Source organism: Dioscorea cayenensis, chromosome 25 (genome assembly GCF_009730915.1).
Source record: "Dioscorea cayenensis subsp. rotundata cultivar TDr96_F1 chromosome 25, TDr96_F1_v2_PseudoChromosome.rev07_lg8_w22 25.fasta, whole genome shotgun sequence".
Lineage (NCBI taxonomy): Eukaryota > Viridiplantae > Streptophyta > Magnoliopsida > Dioscoreales > Dioscoreaceae > Dioscorea > Dioscorea cayenensis.
This window is the reverse complement of record NC_052495.1, coordinates 457,668-472,448: the sequence shown is the minus strand read 5'-3', so window position 1 is coordinate 472,448 and position 14,781 is coordinate 457,668. Positions and strand designations below refer to the sequence as shown.

General features: G+C 32.1%; 2 protein-coding genes across 2 annotated transcripts; one reads left to right on the top strand and one right to left on the bottom strand.

Annotated features, from left to right (window-relative positions):
• Positions 1-1,620: 1,620 nt before the first annotated feature.
• Positions 1,621-5,721, bottom strand: LOC120252976 (protein S-acyltransferase 8-like). Its single transcript, XM_039261196.1, has 5 exons — positions 5,508-5,721; positions 4,419-4,604; positions 3,985-4,290; positions 3,153-3,386; positions 1,621-2,321 (listed from the first exon to the last, which is right to left on the bottom strand). Exons 1-5 carry the CDS (start codon positions 5,544-5,546, stop codon positions 1,818-1,820), a joined length of 1,269 nt encoding a protein of 422 aa, XP_039117130.1. The 5' UTR covers positions 5,547-5,721; the 3' UTR covers positions 1,621-1,817.
• Positions 5,722-8,482: 2,761 nt separating this feature from the next.
• On the top strand, positions 8,483-13,498 carry LOC120252977 (ubiquitin carboxyl-terminal hydrolase 27). The gene is made up of 11 exons (XM_039261197.1): positions 8,483-8,581; positions 9,186-9,536; positions 10,624-10,747; positions 11,019-11,119; positions 11,205-11,432; positions 11,733-11,801; positions 11,890-12,021; positions 12,131-12,265; positions 12,517-12,579; positions 12,670-12,963; positions 13,052-13,498. The coding sequence occupies exons 2-11, from the start codon at positions 9,246-9,248 to the stop codon at positions 13,307-13,309; spliced, it is 1,695 nt and encodes a 564-aa protein (XP_039117131.1). The 5' UTR covers positions 8,483-8,581; positions 9,186-9,245; the 3' UTR covers positions 13,310-13,498.
• Positions 13,499-14,781: the final 1,283 nt, after the last annotated feature.

Here is a 14,781-nt window from a genome sequence, read left to right as displayed (position 1 = left end):
GAATTAATAATTAGTTTTCATTCATTTAATCAATAAAAACATGTCTCTGATATGAAATTTTAATATTAATTTATCAACCATTGATATGTTAAAAATTCTAATATATAAACATATACAAGAAAACAATTATTTAATAAATTACTGAAATTTTTAATTTGTTTATGAATTCCAAATTAATACTTGAGAGAAATTAGGATTTTTATTTATTTATTTATATTTTTAATTAAATAAATCAGCCGCACGTGATAATAAATAAAGGATCTTGCATCTAATTCCTAGCAATGAAATAATTAGTTAGGCAAAAGATTTATTTTATTTTTTTATGACTCATTCTTTTGTTTTGTACCAAATGTTTGTTGAAGAAAAAATATATATATTTTTTAAGTATGTTGTTCACCTACCAAATGTTGTTTTGAAATATTATTATTATATAGATAGATTTAGATGTACATTCTAGTAAACGTGTGTGATTATTATTATTATTATATTCTTGTAAATAGACTTCTATAAATCAACTATATTTATTTATATATTAATATGATTAAAAATAAACTTAACAAATTATTAAAAAAAAACATTTTTATTCTTGATCATGACCCTATGTTTTCATATGCCAAATTGTTTGAAAAAAAAAAATAATAATTTATACAAGTTCTTGTTTTATTTGTATTTTTCTTTCATTGTTTTTATATATGAGAGGGAAAGATTATGAAAAATTTGTAATTTGATGATAACATTTTGTGGTCCTATAATTGATTGTTTATTAATTTCAATATATGAAATCCACTTGCAAGAATTGAAATTTTATTTCACTCTTAAGTCAAAAAAGTTAAATTTTAAATCGGTAGGTTATTCACATTTTTTTAAAAATAAAAAAAAATCAATATTATAACATTTTTACATATTTTCATTATATCAAAATATGGTGTGAAGTTTCAGTATTTAAAACAGAATTGAACTCAAATTTATTTTCAAGCATATAAATATATTCACAATAAATATAGGCTGAGATGGAGTTTTCTTTACAAATGAAAAATTATTAATTTTTTATAAGATCTATGCATTCCATGTATTTTATCCAAAAACACTTGATAAAAAAGAATTAAAAAAAAAAAATGAAACTTAGACTAAGGACAAGAAGCAGATTAATTCCAAGAAAAAAAAGTTAAAAACAAGTACTGAAAATAGCGGCGGAATCTTATCTAAGTTTGAGAGTCTGAACTTGAGCATGTTGCTTCCTTTCAGTTTTAACATCACATGTTTCATTTCACAACTTTATTAGAAAGATTTGGGTCACATTCATTGTCTTTTTAAGTTCTTTGAATATGAAAGTAAGTAAACATTTAGTAGATATAATTGATAATTGAATATGTCAACAACCTCTTTAAATATATGCTTTTATATTTATTATTATTGTTTACCCAAATGATACATTAAACTCAATAACATATCATTGTATTAAATATGTACATACAAACAAAATGACACAAAATTGAACCATATTATATCAATTCAAGTGAAGTTTATTGCAAACATAAAACACTTCAGTTCCTCAAAAAACAAAACATAAATAAAAAAAAAAAAAGAATTATGGATGGAATTCTGGAGATTGAGAAGCAATTTACAAAAAGAATTATGCAACAACTACATATTAAAAAACAACTTTAATGAGAGGTAGCTCTACAACCAATTAAGACTTCACTTCATATCATTATCTTGATTCTTGAACAGCCCCTGCCATTTTGCTTTTACATCTTGTGAAACAAATTAAACCGATGTAACGATAATCGATCAAACTTTATCGGAGGATGGTGCATTTAACGAGCTTCGTTCCGGACTTGAATCCTGCTTTCTGTTGCTGTGGAGTTTGCAGCCAGAACCTCGGCTGAGATCTCCCAGCTGCTGCTTCTCCGGCCCCAACTAGAGTTTCGTACTTCTGATCTGCTAACTGGAAGCTGCGGGTCAACACCTGAAACTAATTCGGACTCTGTGATGATGCCGTGTGTTCCATTGCCATCCCGGACATCTATTTCATCGTCAACCTCCTCAAAGTTACGGCGCTGGGAGATCTTTAAAAGGTCTCCGCCAAACTCAAGATCATCTTCCACTTTTGATCGTGGATTACTAGCTGATTCGTCTTCGGACTCCCGGTAACGGTTGATTGGTGGTGGTCTTGGAGGATCCTCGTTTACAAAGGACCGGAATTTATTCCTTGAAGGCTTTGTTTTTCTGCAGAATACTTCGAGACAGTTGTTCACACAACCTCGATCGTAAGCATTGTCTCTGTTGTCAGATCTGTAACGGAAGTTCTCGTATGTTGTCTGGAGAAGGATTTAAATGATAACAAAAACCAGATAATGGTAAGAACAACAACAAAACTTGAGATGGCAGAGCATAAATAGAACTCAAGCATGAAGTTTCAACAAAAAATGGCATCATACATTTTATTACAGTCAATCTGTATAGTAATGGGATATCAAAAGATAAGAAGGATGACAATGTCTGGAACAAGCTCTAAGCAGGCCATAGCTATTCCAGTCCAATACCATAACAGACATAGGAATACATTTAGATACAAGTAAACCATCTGGATAACAGTCACAGGCAATTTGCTGTTTATTGAGAATATATATATATATATATATATCTCAATTGAAGTCCCTACTTAAGCACCAGAAGTTAGTTGTTATAACTCAAGGTCAATAGAAAGGTTCAGCAAATGATGGCTCACAGAGTCACAGGGCAAACTCATACAGCTATTTAACTCATTGCTATTGAGACTACATCACAATCTAGAACTGTGCTTAGGCAGGGTGGCCTTTTGATTGCCTTTATGGAGTCAGCCATATACTAGCATTCATCATAAATAAAGATACATGGAATAAAAAAGGAATAGAGAAAAAGAACAAAAACAATAGGAGTGAGAAAGAGAAGAAACAAAAGAATTATTGAACGTGCAGTTCAATAAGCTTAACATTTCATCATAGGAACAAATGAACTTTAAAGAAACAACCATTTACCTACTAGAACAATCCACAATAATAAACAATCACTGTTTAAAATTTTAAATGATGTTGTAACATGAATGCAATCATTTAAACAGGAACAAGTGGACCTCAAAGAAAGAAGAAAATAAAATTAATAACTCATACCTGGTTGGTACTGATTAGGTATGAGTGAAATCCAGTGAGACCACCAACAAACCACAGAGCAATAAAACAATATATCATAAGAAACACAGAGGCAGGAGAGTGTTTCAGTGCCTTCCATACTGTAGGATAATTCTCATCCATGAGAAACTTGATGTACAGAGCGCACATTGAAAACACATAGATGCAAAGAAGAGTTGAAGATGATACAAACATGAAAAAGTAGCGATAGTTGCGCTGCAAACAAGAAAACCCTATTAGAATGGAAGAAGTATGAAATGATGTTCAAAAACTAGACCAGTGAATGATCACTAAGCATAGATATATATTTCATCATGCAGCTTACAATCCTCCGTCCAAGAGGCATTTTAAAGAGCAACCAAAAACAGCATAAATCATGATAATGAAGACCATCACTGCTATATGTCGTATTACTAGACAAAAATCTGTCTACAAAGTTTGGAAAATATAAGCCCAAAACAATGATGACCAGATAAGAATTAGTCAGCAATCACAACATATTTCTGCACAATAAGAATTTATAGCAGAAATCCTCTCAGTATGATCCTAAATAATTACATGATAAGTTGGTTGTATAAAAAAATCTAAGAAAGAAATTTTACCAAGGGAATTGCTCTAAGAGCTAGAAGCAGGTCTTGTAGAAGAAAAGATATAAATGAGACATACAAATAATCTTCAATCAAGATAGACAACTATAAGTAATGTAACAAATGACCAAGCAACTATCAACTTTAATAGTTAGAGGACCAAGATAATCTGCGTATACAGCTCCAGATGAAGGAGAGATTGGCTGCCATAAGTCAGTTACTGGTACCTGTCCAATGCACTGTCCAACCCAAGGGCAATGATGATCAAAGCGCTCCACACAATTATTGCAAATTGAACAATGAGAACACCGAGGAGGCCGATAGAGCATGCAGGTATCACAATATTTTATTCTAACAGGTACACCATTTACTATCTCCTCTCTGATACGAGGAAACTGTAAACTTGGAGTTTGTCTTCCACCGGGTTCATTAGGAACTGAAGTGTCATAAGAGAAATCTTCCCCAGGAGGATGTGAAGCACGGGGAACAATACCTGGATCTCGAGCTGAAGTCAACAACAACAGCACCAGCACCTAGTTAATTATGAACAAGAAAAAAGAAAAAAGGGGAAAAGGGATTAATGGCCATAACTGGAGACATGGTGCACAAGGCACAAGCCATATCAATGTAAAGATATTCGCAGGAAGAAAATGCAACTAACATAGATAGTAAAAGCGATAGCAACAGCCAGAATAGAGTATCCCACATCATGTGGAGAAAACTTGTGGCGCAGATGTCGTGCGACAAACACACAGAAGATTGCAGCAGGGGCAACAATAAGAGAGATGGTGATAAGCAGTGATCTCGCATCAGGTCCAAATATCAACCTACCACTAAAGAGAAATTTCTGCAAAAAAGACAAAAGAAATGAATCAGAAAGCCAGAGAGAAATATAACACACATCAAAACTATATCATGTACAAATGTTTCCAAACAATTGAAATGGTGTGCAGTGGTGTCATCTGAGTTCATATATCAGGGACAGCAGAGAAAAAAAAAACAATTTAGCAAAATTCTTTTTTGTAACAGTTTGTAAGTTGCAATCATGAAAAGAAAATTACTCGTGACATGGAAAGAATGAGGTACAGCATCAGTGGAAAAAGCAAACTACGAACTTAAACAACAAAGGTGATGCCTTGCTATAATTTTAGTGAATATAAATAAATGTTAAAAGTCATCTCATGCATTGCAAATCTAATAAAACCTAAGACCTCTCAAATACAAAACACTCACTCTAACATGATTAGCCAACATCCAAAGCAACATAAACACAAGAAAAATCAAAGTCCTAAACGCAAAGGCAAGAATTTGATGAAAACAAGCATCATAAGCAATCTTAAAACAAGTTATTTATAAGGCCGGTGAAGCATATTCAGCAACAAAAATCCCAACTTCTCATGATCCAAACTAAAAGAAAAGGCGAGAATACAATGAAAACAAATATCCCAAACAATCTCAAAACCAATTACTTCAATAGGCCACAAAGCATCCTCAGTAATAAAAATCCCAACTTCTCGTGCGCCGCGTCCAATTGAACACACAAATAAACAAAACTAATTCACAAGTCCTCAAACAACCAAACCCACAAGCCAAACCAAGATCAAAATCCACCAACAATCAAATACCACAAATCAGCAAAACAATCTCTCAAATCCATAAAAAACCAGTCTTTCAAAGCTAAAACAACACAATCAAATCAACAACCAAAAAACCAACAGATGAAAAACAAGAAAACCAAGAAGAATCTCACGTTGCCCCCTTTCCACACTTCATACACGCGCTTGGCCATCAGTAACAAAGCAGTGACACTACGCCGGCACCAAATCGAAGATCCAGAACTCGCTCATCCTACTCCCAACTTGGAATTCGAAGCAAAGGGCGTGAAAGCGAGTGAACCGAAGAGCGGAGGAGGAGGGAAGGGTTCCTTTCTCGGCTTCTCTTTTGCTTTTTGGGAATTCGAGTTGAGATTGAACGAGGAGGGCATTTTGGGAAAATAAGCAGGAAAAAGGTGGAAAACGTTTCCCACATTTCACTATCGTTAGTATAATTTGAGAGTGATATGACTATTTTACCCTCCACCTGCTGCTATTATTCCTTGCAGGTCCTTCTCGTGGACTTTTCCAAAGTGGTAGGCTTTGCGGTTTTTTTTCCTTTTAACCCCTTCACTTTCACTTTTGTTTATATTTTAAATTTTGCATTTTGTGATTACATCCTCCAAATATTTTATTTTACATATTAATCCGTTAATAAGGCCCGTATGCCTGAAATTTTGTGTTCATTTTAGAGAATAAAGGGTCAGAATAAACTTTTCGTTGTATGATTAAGAGCCGAATTAAATTTATATAAAATTAACATCCAAATTGGCTTTTTTTTTTTTTTTGAATAAGGTGAATAAACTATTAATTTATTAAAAAAATAATTCAAATTGGCTTATTCTCCTTCTTTTATTCATGTGTTATGTATTAATTAAAGTAAAAAAATAAATAAGATTTAATAATGAGAAGAGTATTAATTTTTTTCTGGAATAAAGCGCGTCTCTTAATTAGAATAAAAAATATTAAACTGACCATAATAAGTAATTAGATATTTGGTTCTTATTTTTAATGTTTATACAGAATATAAGTTAATATTGATAGGTCTTAAAAGAATTATTATATATATATATGACAATGTGAATAAGATACGTTTACTCACACACTGACTAAATACACAACTATATTTTAAGAGCAAGCCGGACTTTTAATCTTCTGTATAAAAAATAAATTCACTGTCCAAATAGTCCCTCGTATTTTCATATCATGAGTCTCAAAATTCTAATTTAGATAAAATTATCTTATTTTAGTTAATGTTCATATCATTTGCATCAATACACTTGTGATAATTTATATAAAGACAAAAGGTTAATTTTTTAAAAAACCAAGATTTTTATGTGCGTATCTATGATGAAGAAAACTATTTTTTTATTATTATTTTGGAGTTGTTAAGCATTAGTCCACACATTTATAACAAATTATATTGAATACCAAAATTTAGGTTTTGGTTGGTTGGTTGTTGAATGTCATATAACAGTCAATGAGTTGTATTCAAAGTTCCATGTTCAAAGATAAACACAACCAATGGAATCTTCAATAGATTTCATACATAACTTGTTGTCATTCTATGTACTTATTAAGTTAATTAGTTCATTGATGGTTTAGTCTGGCTTGTAGGAAAAATGGAGAAGAGGGAAAAAAAGGAATTAAAAAATATAAACAGAATTAGTTAATTTATATATAAAAAAAAAGAATGTTAGCAATCTAAGTTGTTGATTTATAATGAATGATTAAGGCCTTGTTTGGATTCGTTTTTGAAAAACCCAGAAGTGTTTTTATAAGTTAAACACTTCTAGGTTCCAAAAATGTTGTTTGTATTGGCTTTTCTGAAAATGCAGAAGCTGTAAAAAAAACTGAAAAACAATTTTTTTCAAATGGCAGTCATAATCAGCTTATGAAAAAAACTATTTTTTTAGCTTATTTTTACAGCTTCTTCTACATAAAAGCTAATCCAAACAGAAAATACAAAAAGTGCTTAACTTAATCTGGAGAAGTACTTTTTTCAAAAACACTTCTACTGAACTTAAAAGAACACTTTTTTAATAAGTCAATCCAAACAAGACATAAGAAAGTAGTTTTTATTTATTGTTTTTTACGAAAATGACAAACATGCAGTGAGCGGGAATTAATTATCCAATCGGTTGAAAATGACAAACAGGTAGTGAGTGAGAATTAATTATCCATTCAATACACCCAATGATCCATTACCATTATTGTTTTCAACGAGTCTTAAATTCAAAACTTTTTGAATATCTCATCTTCGTTTTTTTTTTCAATAAGATCAAGTACTAATGGACTATTAATTTTTTGATTGCTCATTTTTTTTATCTATTTTTCTTTAATCAATTTGGTTTATCCATTATATATATAATATAATGCCAATATATTGAAGCAAATTATAAAATATTATTTATTTTATTATTAAATGTCAATGTGACAAAATTTAGTTGATAATGAGGGTGAGATATACCAATAAAAATATCCAATTATATGTTTTTTCCCAATTTTCGGCGGAGCAAAACTATTGACAATGATGACAATGATAGTGATATATCACATTGTGCATTCCAACCACCTTATCCAAATATAAATAATAAATAACAAATGAATTAAAAAAAAACATACATTACTCGTGAAAAATTTAGCTTGTATTTAATTCTTCATTATCAAAAAAATAAAAAAAATAATGTTATAAATATTTAGTCATTTTTAAACAATCCAAGATAATAAGAAAGAAATAATTAATAAATGAATACAAAAAATCAATCTTAATAATTTTAATTTAAAAATAATTTTTAAAACTTCAATTATTCTATATTTTTATGTTTATTTTAAAATTGAACATTAACAAAATATCTTTGTTCTTCAAATAAACTAACAGATAATTTTTTGAACATATTAATTAATTATAAAATTAAGGATGAGCTAATAGGCTTCTTATTATGAGGTTAAAAAATACATCAGAAGGTTTTTCATGAAATTAATTTTTTTAAGGATATATTTGCAAAAAGTCTACAGATGACTTGGCGGTCTGAGAATATGAAGTTTAGTTATCAGTTTTTATAGGGGTGTATTTGAAAAAATTATATTTATTTATATTTAAACCCTCGTTTTCTGGGTATTTCCGAATAAGTCTATCTAGAGGCGCAGCGAAGGCGGCAGAGGAGTGAATGGTGAAGCAAAGTAGGGTTTTTATTGCAGCTCGTTTGTGTTTTCGATTTCATCTCTGCGGGTAAGGATTTCTTTGTTGATCTTCAGCTTTAGCTTTGAGTTTCTTGTTTATGCTTGCAGGGAATTGGAAATCATAGGATTAGGAATTTGTTTGAGTGTTTGTTTGTTCGCAGATTATAATCGCAAACTGTAATTTTTTTGGATATTTATTGTGTTTTGGAAATCAAATTTTTTTTTTTTAAGAGAAATTGTTAAAGATTTTGGCTGTTGATTATGCTTTGATATGGAATTCATATGGAATTAATGTTTTTGAAGTTTGTGTTATTAAAAAAAAGTTTTTGGAGTTTATCATCATGTTTGGGATTCTTAAATGGAGAGTATGTGGGAAGAAAATGCAGAGGAAACTCATGTTTTTAACTGTATGAGGTTTAGGTTGCAGGTTGAGAATGATGGAAAGTTGTTTAAATTTGCATGTTTGTCTAAAATTCTTCAAATAAATTATATTTTTTTGAACTTATGATCCCCGCTTTACGGTATTAGTCAGTTGGAATAGCAATTTTTGCTTGGAAAATAGGGCATTGATTTTACTGACATTGATTTTGCCTTGATAAATGGATGAATTGTTAGGTGTTAATGGTGTTTTTAAAACTGTAATTGTTTGTCAGAATAATTTTTGGACTATTGCAAGCATAAGGATTTGAAGGAACAAGTTGCCTTTTGATGCTATGATGCAGAAAAGGCAAATAAGCGTCCATCATCTGTTAAACAAACTCAAGCATGGCTGTGATGTACTATCTCTTTGTAAGGGGCTGTCTCCTCAATTTCATCAAGTTGTGGTTATTCTTGTTGGGGTTGGAGTGGGAGTGGCTGGTCTATGTGTGGCTATCCGGAAAGGGTACTTTGGATGGTCGGACATTCCAGGTGCTTCTGGACAAAAGGGCTCTTCTGAGTTCATATACTATGTTGCCGGACTGCAAAATCTTGGAAGTAACTGTTTCTTAAATGTAATCATGCAGGTAAGTTTCATCTAAAAAAATCACTTTGTATGTACTCTTGATTCAAATTATAAGATGATGTTGCTTTTTCTAGCCACCCTAAGAATGCAGATTCAATTGTTAGACTACAAGCATGTTGCAAACGATTAAGTAGTTAATTTGTACATTTCAAGGAATGAGATTCTCCTTATTTGATGTTGAGTAATTATTGATGGTGTATGTATTTTATTATGAATCAATATCTTTGTTTAATACATATTCCCAAGTTTCTTAATTAATTTATAATGTCTCATATGTTGTGGCACCGGAGATATAATTTGTTCTGCTGCATATAATTTTAGGAACCTAATGACTTGCTTCAAATTCTATAATTTGCTAATTGTGTGAAAAGCAGATGCCTTGCCACTATTCTCCCCATGACATTCTTTAATCTTAACATTGTTGAATTCTATCAACCTAACAGTAAGCACTAGCTGCTATGCTTAAGAAATTTTTTAAGGCTTAAATAATAGACTTCCATTCCAAAATATGATACTGACTTTTCTGTCATTTTTCACTTTGTGTGCAAGCTTGATTCAAATTATATGCTGATTTTTTTTTTCAAGTCAAAATATCATCCAAAGAATCCAGGTTCAATCATTAAACTACAAGCATGTGCAAACAATTAAGTAATTAGTTTGTGCATTTCAAGGAATGAGATTCTCCTTTTTGATGTTGAGAAATCATTGTTGGTGTATCTATTTTATTATGAATCAATTTCTTTGTTTAATACATATGCTCAAGATTCTTGATTAATTTGTAATGTCTCATACCTTTTTGCATCTGAGATATAATTTGTTCTGCTCCATATACTTTTAGGAACCTAAAGACATGCTTCAAATGCTATAGTTTGCTAATTGTGTGAAAAGCAGATCCCTTGCCACTGTTCTCCCCCGTGAATTCTTTAATCTTAACATTGTTGAATTCTATCAACCTAAGGGTAAGCACATGTTGCTATGCTTAAGAAGTTTTTAAGGCTTAACCTTCCATTCCAAAATATGATGCTGAATTCTCTGCCCTTTTTTCACTCTTAAGTTTTTTTCTTTACTGACAATTGAATTGCTAACAGGCACTAGCTAGCTGTAGCTGTTTCTATCCCTTTCTTCAAGATATACTGATCGATGGTGATCTGTTGTTGGATCAAAAGCCTGAAAAGATGCCCCTCAGAGTTGCTTTAACTTCACTATTGGAAGGTAGTCTTTGAGGAAAGGTATCTTCCACTGGCTGTGTTCTTTCCAAAATGCTTGCTATAGGTTAAAGTCTGCTCTTCTCATCTACTGACAATAATTCAGCTTGATAGACATAGTGAGGACTAAGGACTAAGGACCATTTAGTGTATCTATCTTTACGTGAATAAATGGTTCATGCTGCCACTTATGCATGCCGCTGAAGTTGGCGTGAGCATATCCTGTTTACCATAGAAAGACCAGCTGCTACAATTTGATAAGGTTTTCTGTTATTTAGATCTATGTGTTGTTCGAGATGAAAAGACTGTGCTTAACCCACGAAAGGTGATGCTAGCAATGGGCAACTATGTCAGCAGCTTTAATTTAACAAGACAGCAGGTGAAATCTACCATGGTTTTGAAGCCGGATTTTTTATCAGTTTTTCCCTTGCTCCACCTGAACTATTGTCATATTTCTTATTCAGGATGCTGCTGAAGCATTTCTTCATCTTTTATCTTCATTGGAAGAGGAAGTTTTACAGTACTATGTGCCGCTTGACAGTTCTTTGGCAGACATTGTGTCTTTGCCTTCAAGGATTCATCAGCCAATAAGGGAAGGTCTGAGTGATTGTGCACAATGGCGAAAACATTACATTGGACCACTTGCCGGAACTATCAGTAGCATTTTGGTCTGTAGAAGTTGTTCATCTGTGGTAATGTTATCATAAACACTTTGACTGTTTATTGTTATGCAAAACTGTAGTTTCTGAGGCAAAGATTTCTTTCATCTGTGGATGTTATGTGCACACCCTACCTCTCATCCATTTCCTTTTCCATGTGTTGTGCCATCTTTGTTTGTGTTTGTGATCATTGTTTTCTGACTTTATCCTGAATATAAATGTTTGATATGCCAATGAAATTCTATATCATATCTGTAATATGAGATTCCTTTATCGGTGGGAGCTATTCCTCTTTGTTTGTTTGTTTTATATTTTGTTTGCTTATAACTCCAGCTCTCAATGGATATTGAGTCCTTCCACTGCCTCCCTCTCACCCCTTTGCAGGCTAAAATCTCAGATGTGGTATGTACATTAGGCACTGCTTATTATTGGTTCTATATATTTTCAACATTTTAATGATCACTCCTTTGCTTTCCGCTGTTAATTTTAGGTTGATGGTTGTACATTGGTTGATTGCATTAAACATTTCATTGCACCAGAGCACGTAGAGAATTATCGTTGTGGCCGATGCTGGCATGATTCTGCTATGAAATATTTGTCCTCAAAAAGTCAAAAAGACGAGGTAAAGATGTCCCTATTGTCAGCAATAAATAGGAATATACCATAACAATCTTACAACTCTTAATCTTTAGCTCTTGAGAAGTGCTGATTTTTTAAATTGGCTCATCCAGGAAAAGATGGAAACCATCAGCAACTGTGTCAAAATTGATTCTTGTGATTGCAAGAGCCTTTTTCTTCCAGAAGAAGTGATGTGGAATGGTTTTTCAGATGCTGTAAAGCGTCTAAGAATTGCTCGTTGTCCAAAGGTATGGAGTTGTAGGCTCCTAGTGTCTTCTACCTCTATCCTTTTATGTATATATATATATATAACTCTTCAAATACACATTTCTTTTCATCAACTACTACAACCATTAGAACTGTCACTGGGCTTCTCCACTCAGTCTGAAAACCCAGCCTTGGCTGCAGAATAAAGCCTGGAAGAGCTCTGGACACCATAATAAGTCCTATAACTATTTTAAAATAAATTCATGCTGAATGTTCTTGATTCCAATTGCAGATTTTGTGCATCCATCTGCAACGTGCCTCCATGAGCTCGGATGGTGATTTAATTAAGCTTCAGGTCTGTAATATTTTCTTCAAAACACAGGAGAGCAATATTGACTTCTTCGCCTTTTCTTGTATATATGAAACAATATTGTTTTAATTGCAGGGATACATTTCGTTTCCCCAAGTCCTGGACTTGTTCCCATTCACCGAAGTCGCAATAGAAATGGAACAACAAACTTTTTTCGAAAATACAAGCAAACGAGGAATAGGCCCACAGCATCTGTTGCCAACACATATGCAATGGAAAATGCAAATGCTGTCACAAATTTACAAAATCTCTGGTGAAAACATCGCTCGAGAAGCTTCACTTAAGAATAAGATGCAAAATTCTTTCTGTGATTCACATACTGATTATCCCTTCAGCAAAAGCGATGTTGTTCCTGATTCCATCAAACCAGTGAGTTTCACTTCTTGATCCAATGCTTATATGCACAATTTATATCTGATGAAAAACTTAAATGTATGAGTTCAACTTCTGGTTTCAGCTAATCAGTGGTGGTTCATCAAGTTCTTCAAGGAAAATTCAGTATCACCTTTCATCGGTTGTTGAACACTATGGAAGGCCGGAAAGCGGTCATTATGCAGTTTATCGGAGAGTATCATTTGATTCCGCCTGCAGTGAAACCCCGGGACAGCAATGGCTGTACATATCAGATGATAAAGTATCAAGAGTCTCAGAAGAAGCTGTTTTTACTGCAGAAGCAAGCTTGCTTTTCTATGAAAGACTTGAAGAACACTTATAATTCTACCATGTTTTTTCTTTTCTCTATTCAATTCGTAGGCAAAAGATTCAATCTCAAATGAAAAGAAGTCTTTGTATGAAAAAAAATATATATATATTCAAACATTATGATCACAAACAAATTGTATGATGATATGATGTACACGTCTTTAGAGGATGAAAAGTTGATCACTTCACTCTTGTCTTGATATCCACATGAACTCAAGATGTCGATGAAAAGAAAGAACATGGTGTGTCTTCAATCTCAATGGACAACCACTTTAAATCAAATTTATTATTTTAAATTCATGTGTTGCATATATATAGATATATTTATATAATTCTTTTTGAAACCTTTCATTTTTGTGCATGAGATGTGATTATTAGAGTAGGCAAGAGGTCCACTCATTAGATTGCCAAACTTTATTTGAAATCAGAGAAATGTGAATAGCCACAAATAAGGTTCAACTCTTGATTATTGAGTTAGGAGAAAGATGAAATATCAACTATTTATGTTGATAAATATAAATAAATTATAAATCTTTGAAGGAATTCAGATTGTCCAATTAGATAAATATTTTTTTTTAACAAAGAAGTGCTAAGCGCATGCATGTATTTTATCATTCTGTGCATCTCTGTTTTTGGTACCAATAAATTAAGGTATTGTTGGCCTAATATCATTACTCTTCCATATTAAAATAAACCGTGTAAATACTAACTCATTAAGATGTTTTTTTTTTTTGGGGCCTAATTGAACTTTAAACTTTGATTTATATTAAGTTGGCCCAACATACAGCTAAAAATAAAAGATAATAATATCACAATCACCGACAACAAACAAGTAGGTGTCAGAGTTTTGATGCACAAGATAAGCCTAACCAAATTCAAAGAAAACTAGAAAACCACATAGTCCCATAACTTCACACTGAAACCAATTATATGCCACTCATGCATTGTCCACACCCACTCCACATCAATCATACAAAAGCAATATCTTCTGTACTTTTTTTTAGGATTTTTTTTTAATGAATATAAGTAAAACCAATTGGGACATGTACAAGCCAAAAGATTTACTATTTCAATTCATATGATTGTCATCATTTTATATGAACTGAGTTTTAAACACATTAAAAAAAATTAATATTTTTATTTATTTATGTTCTCATCTAGTATGAATTAAAATTTATGTCTTTTTTTTCGAATGACGATAAGCATTGTCTATAAAAAATGTAAAAAAAAAAACAGATAAATACAATAGAACATTAATTACAGTGGCTTAATGATCTCATAAAAATTTACCATGTGAGGCGGGCTAACAGCAGATAATTAAGACATATCACGTGCACCCAAGATGATATATCAGTGACAATTCCACAATGGTAAATCCTCTCTATCTTGCAATTCTAAAAGGGTGGAGAATACGGTTCCTTCCACTAAAGACCTGATGAATAGTACAAAATAGTACAATATTATTTTTGTACAGTATTGCAGCAC